Source organism: Rhizophagus irregularis, chromosome 7, assembly GCF_026210795.1.
Source record: "Rhizophagus irregularis chromosome 7, complete sequence".
Lineage (NCBI taxonomy): Eukaryota > Fungi > Glomeromycota > Glomeromycetes > Glomerales > Glomeraceae > Rhizophagus > Rhizophagus irregularis.
In genome coordinates, this window is record NC_089435.1 from 4,096,084 (window position 1) to 4,102,005 (window position 5,922).

Below are 5,922 nucleotides of genomic sequence, written 5' to 3' on the forward strand. Positions count from 1 at the left end.
AGTTTCGTATTACGAATCTTGGTTTTATTTATTTTTTTTTTTAATATTATTATGAACGGTTACTAATAACCGTTCTTTTTTTTGTTTAGGTTCGGGTGGTTTTCCAAAAATCAGAGGAACCAAGATTCGTAAGTATTCCGAATCTTGGTTTTAATTTTTTTCTTTTTTAAAAAAAATACTATGAACGGTTACTAATAACCGTTCTTTTCTTTGATTTTTATAGGTTCGGGTGATTTCCGACGAATGGATGAACCAAGATTCGTAAGGTATGAATACGAATCTTGGTTTTATTATTTATTTTTTATTATTATTTTGGAACGGTTTACTAACCGTTCTTGTATTTTTTTTTATAGGTTTGGGTGGGCTTCCGAAGAACGGAAAACCTAAAGATTCGTAAGGAATCTTTACTTTTTTTTTATTTTTTTAATTTTTTTATTATTATGAACAGTTTACTAACCGTTCTTGTATTTTTTTTTTAGAAGTTCGGGTGGGTTTCGGACAAATGAAGGAACCAAGATTCGTAAGTACGAGTACGAATCTTGGTTTTTGTTTTTTTATTATTATTTTGGAACGGTTTACTAACCGTTCTTTTTTTTTATAGGTTCGGGTGGGCTTCCGAGTTCGGAATAATGGAAAAAAAAACCAAAGATTCGTATTATGATACGAATCTTGGGTTTTTTTTTAATTTGTTTTTTTTATCTCTTTTTTATAGGTATCCGGTTCCTTCAGCGTTGGACTTTTAATTAGATTTCTCAACGTTAGACGCGGCGTTGCTGTAGATTAGCATTTTGGAATGAATTGGTAAGTTTCGAATAAAACTTACATTTTTTTATTTTATTTTTTTTATTTTTTTTTAAATTTCTCTTTTCTTTTTGTAGTCCTCGGTCAGATTTTTAGAATAAGATTGTGTAAGTTTCGTTAACGAAACTTAATTTTTGTGTTTTTTTTATTTGAAACCTTATCTTGTTATGGTTGTATCACCAGGGGCGCTTTGTCAACGGAAATTTAGTACATTGATCGCTTAAAAATCCGCGGCAATCTAATTATAACAAGAGGAATTGATTTTTCATTAGATAATTTGATAATTTAATGTAATTTGTATTGTAACTGTATTTATAAATAAATTTACAATTAATGAAATGTTAATAATATACAATAATATATATATTAATAAATTAATACTATTAAATTAACTACATTGCTATACGCGTTTTTAATATCAATATACACGTTTTTATACATTATATACACGTTATTAAACTAGTGTTATTTTACTGTATGTTGTTTTACACATAAAACACTGTTGCACTACGCGGTTTTCAACATTTTTAAGTGGTGTTGATTGACAAAGGGTTCGTATCTCTACACTTTTTGGTGTTGAGCAACACATGGCGTTTTTCAACACTTTATACGCCTGTTTAAAACTTGCTGATGGAAGTGCAAATTGTGGTAAATTTAGTTAAATTTTTAGTAATGTTATGCAAACGTAATGCAAATAGTGGTAAATTGTAGTGTATTTTTAGTAATATTATGTAAATTGTTGAAAATTTAGGTAAATTTTTCAGCAATGTTGTGCAAACGTAATACAAATTGTGGAAAATTGTGGTGAATTTTGCATTTTTTTGGTAAATGTTAGCTAGATTTTTGAATAATTTAGTGAAATTTAGGATAATTTCAGACAATTGAGTGAAAATGTTTTACCGATTTTGGACAATTGAGTGTAAACGATATAAATGCAACATTTTTGAAGATAATTTAGTGAAATTTTGCAATAATTTCAGATAATTGAGTGAAATTTTCGGACAATTGAGCGAAATTTAGTAATAATTTTAAACAATTTAGTGTAAACGCCATGACAATTTAAAACACTGATTTATAATCTATTATAATTTTATTTATTAATAAATGCACAATTATTATTATTTAACGATAATCTATATTTATCAGATATCCGATAATCTATGGATAATCCGCACCAGTGCCAAAATAGAAAACCTAAAAAAGAAAAAAAACGAAACATTAATATACGTTTCGTAAAAAAAAATAAATTAAAGAAACATTTCGAAGTTATATACCTTCGAAATGTTGAATTCCATACGTCCAATAAGCCGCTGAACCTAAAAAAGAAAAAAAATGAAACATTAATTTATGTTTCATGAAAAAAATTAAATTAAAGAAACATTTCGAAGTTATATACCTTCGAAATGTTGAATTCCATACGTCCAATAAGCCACTGAACCTAAAAAAGAAAAAAAACGAAACATTAATTTATGTTTCGTGAAAAAAATTAAATTAAAGAAACATTTTGAAGTTATATACCTTCAAAATGTTGAATTCCATACGTCCAATGAGCTGCTGAACCTAAAAAAGAAAAAAACGAAACATTAATAACCGTTTCGTTGAAAAAAATAAAAATAAAAAATATTTCAAAGTATACCTTCGAAATATTGAATTCCGGTCTGTTCAATGGCTGCTGAACCTAAAAAAAAAAAAATGAAGCGTTAATAAACACTTCGTTGAAAAATAAAATAAAAAAATTTCGAAGTATACCTTCGAAATATTCCCTTTCGTTTTCCCTTTCCCTTTCGTTCTCACCCTTCCCTTTCATCTTCTCTTTCGTTTTCTCTTTTCCTTTACATTTTTCACCTTCCCCTTTCATTTTTCACATTCCCCTTTCATTTTTTACCTTTCCCTTTCGTTCTCATCTTTCTCTTTCCTTTCGTTCTCACCTTTCCCTTTCATTCCTTTAACCTATAAAAAAACAAAAAATAAATGAAACTTAAATAATGTTTCGTTATATAATAAAAGAACACCCCACCAAATGCCCAGAGTTTCCTTTGTCTCCTCCAATTACTTGGATGGATTCTTCAATTCATTCACCTTTGCCAAGCACTTTCTTTTTGAACTTCTTAACCATTTTAGTTCCAATTTGGCAGAAGTGGATGTTAAGGTGATCTATAAAAAAAATTGAAATGTTAGTTAACGTTTCGTTAAGAAATAAAGAAAAAAATATAAACAAAAATAAAATTCCCTTTATTACCTTTCACCCAAAGTCCGGTTCGTGAATTCGTTCCGGCGTTCCTACAAAAAGTAAAGGAAAGAAACGTTTAATATCGTTTCTTTAAAAAAAAACAATAAATTAAGTTTCGCAACGATTCGTTGCGAAACTCACCAGGTCGTTTCATCCAAACGTCCAGAACCTACAAAAAGAAGGAAAGAAACGTTAGTTAACGTTTCTTTTAATAAAAAAAAAATAAAAAATTAAGTATCGCAATGTAACATTGCGAAACTTACCAGTTCGTTTCCATCATTCTAACGTCCGGAACCTACAAAAAGTAAAAAAGAAACGTTAATATAAACGTTTCTTATAATAAAAAAATAAAAATTAAGTTTCGCAATGTAACATTGCGAAACTTACCATCATCCTAACGTCCGGAACCTACAAAAAGTAAAATAAAGAAACGTTAGTTAACGTTTCTTAAAAAGAAATAAATAAAAATAAAGTTTTGCAACACAATGTTGCGAAACTCACCAGTTCATTTCGAACTCATCATCCAAACGTCCGGCGTTCCTACAAAAAGAAAAAGGAAACTTAGAAACGTTTCCTTACAAAAAAAAGAAAAAAATTTTTTTCTTAAAAGTTTCGAAGCGTACAACAACACGCTTCGAAACTTACCAATTTGCCTTCCAAAGTCGAATATCGAAAAATCTCTACAAAAAAAAATAGGAAACGTTAGAAACGTTTCCTTACAAAAAATTAAAAAAAAAATAATTTTTTTTAAAAAGTTTCAAAGCGAAACGCTTCGAAACTTACCCTTTCGGTTCCTTGCTTCCCGAAGTCGAATACCGAAAGACCTACACAAAAAAAGAAAGAAAGGAAACGTTAGAAAAGTTTCCTAAAGAAATTAAAAATTTTTAAAAAGTTTCGAAGCATATGCTTCGAAACTTACCATTTCGAATCCCAAAGAAGCATGCCGAAAGACCTACACAAAAAAAAAATAAGAAACGTTAGATACGTTTCCTAAAGAAATTAAAAAAAAAACACTGTTTCGAAGCGAACTCGCTTCGAAACTTACCCTTAATTTCCTAAATTTCCAAAATCGAATATCGAGATCTAAAAAAAGAGAGTATAGGAAGCGTTAGAAACGTTTCCTAAAAGAAATTAAAAAAATATATTAAAAGTTTCGAAGCGAACGCTTCGAAACTTACCATTTCGTTGGAATTTTCTGGGAAGGGAAAGGGGAAGGGGAGAGAAAGAGGGGAAAAGGGCGAAGGGAAGGGAAATGAAACGAAAAGGGAGGAAGAGAACGAAAGGTAAAGGGAAAATGGAGGGGAGAAAAGGGGGAAATAAAACGAAAAGGGAGGAGGAGAAAGGGAAAGGGGAAATGGAACAAAAGGGAGGGGGAGAACGAAAGGGAAAGGAAAGGGAACGAAAGGGAAAGGGGAAAGGGAAGAAAGAAAGAGGACGTGAGAAAAAAAATTAAGCTTTTGCTAAAAAAAGCTTAATTTTTTTTTTCGTTATACCGCAGCTGAAGCTGCGGTAATTATTAAGTAATATCACGTGACGCACGTGATATATAATTTTATATAAATAGGGGCTTTCCCCCGCCCCAGAATTTTTTTTTTTATTTTAATAATTTTAAATAGATGTATATATATGCTTATATATACATATATATATATCTATTAACTAATACTTTACGAAAAGCCCCTCTTCTGTAAACAGGTAGAGGTCATAAAGTACCTATAGGGGGAGAGCCATTGCTGCTCCCTCCGCCTGTTTATAGTGACAAAAGAGGGAGTCTTCAGTAGTAAGGTTTAGTATTAAATTACATCACAACACATCGTGTTATATTAACAATGTGTTTAATGTTAAATAATGCGTTTAAAATATAAATATTATAAATTTAATAATGTACGTAATTAAATAAATAAAAATTATCATCAATTTTTAATGTAATTAAGTGTAATGCTACGTTATCCAATGTAATTGTAGTATTTTTTTTGTGTTTTTTAGTGCAATTCCGCGTTTTTTAGTGCAATTCCGCATTTTCTAGCATAATGTTACATTTTCCAGTATAACGCGAAATTTTTTAAAAAAAAAATGATAATTGTGGTATTTTTTAGTGTAATGCTACATTGTCTAGTGCAATTGTGGTATTTTTTAGTGCAATTCTGAATTTTCTAGCATAATGTTACATTTTCCAGCATAACACGAAATTTTCTAAAAAATATGATAATTGTGGTACTTTTTAGTGTAATGCTACATTGTCTAGTGTAAGGTTGCTTGTCGAAACCTAGGGGTTTAAGCAAGATGGCGTTTCGCCAAAAAGCGAAATTCTGCCGAAACTATATTAAAGTTATATTAAAAAACTGGCGAAACTTTGGAGAATGGCGAAACTGCTGAAACTTATTATAAACGCCGAAACTGCCGAAACTCTGTCGAAACTATAATAAATCTATAGTAAAATTTTGACGAAATTAATCGTAGGATTTTGAAGAGGTTTAGACAAGCAACTTTAGTCTAGTGTAATTGTGGTATTTTTTAGTGCAATGCCGCATAATCTAGTATAGTGCTACATTTTTTAGTATAATTTAATGTAATGTGGAATTTTCCAAAAAATGAGATAATTGTGATGCTTTTTAGTGTAATTTGGTGAAATGCTACATTTTCCAGTGTAATGCTATATTACTAAAGTTGCTTGTCTAAACCTCTTCAAAATCCTACGATTAATTTCGTCAAAATTTTACTATAGATTTATTATAGTTTCGGCAGAATTTCGGCAGTTTTGGCGTTTATAATAAGTTTCAGCAGTTTCGCCATTCTCCAAAGTTTCGCCAGTTTTTTAATATAACTTTAATATAGTTTCGGCAGAATTTCACTTTTTGGCGAAATGCCATCTTGCCTAAACCCCTAGGTTT

The 5,922-nt window shown here is 29.9% G+C and overlaps 1 protein-coding gene across 1 annotated transcript; it reads right to left on the minus strand.

Moving 5' to 3' along the window:
• Positions 1–1,891: 1,891 nt before the first annotated feature.
• OCT59_027641 (uncharacterized protein) lies at positions 1,892–2,659 on the minus strand (the record flags this gene model as incomplete). The annotated part of the gene is made up of 6 exons (XM_066137130.1): positions 1,892–1,995; positions 2,076–2,117; positions 2,198–2,239; positions 2,320–2,361; positions 2,438–2,479; positions 2,551–2,659. 6 exons carry the CDS (start codon positions 2,657–2,659, stop codon positions 1,892–1,894), a joined length of 381 nt encoding a protein of 126 aa, XP_065993548.1.
• Between the last annotated feature and the right edge of the window lie 3,263 nt (positions 2,660–5,922).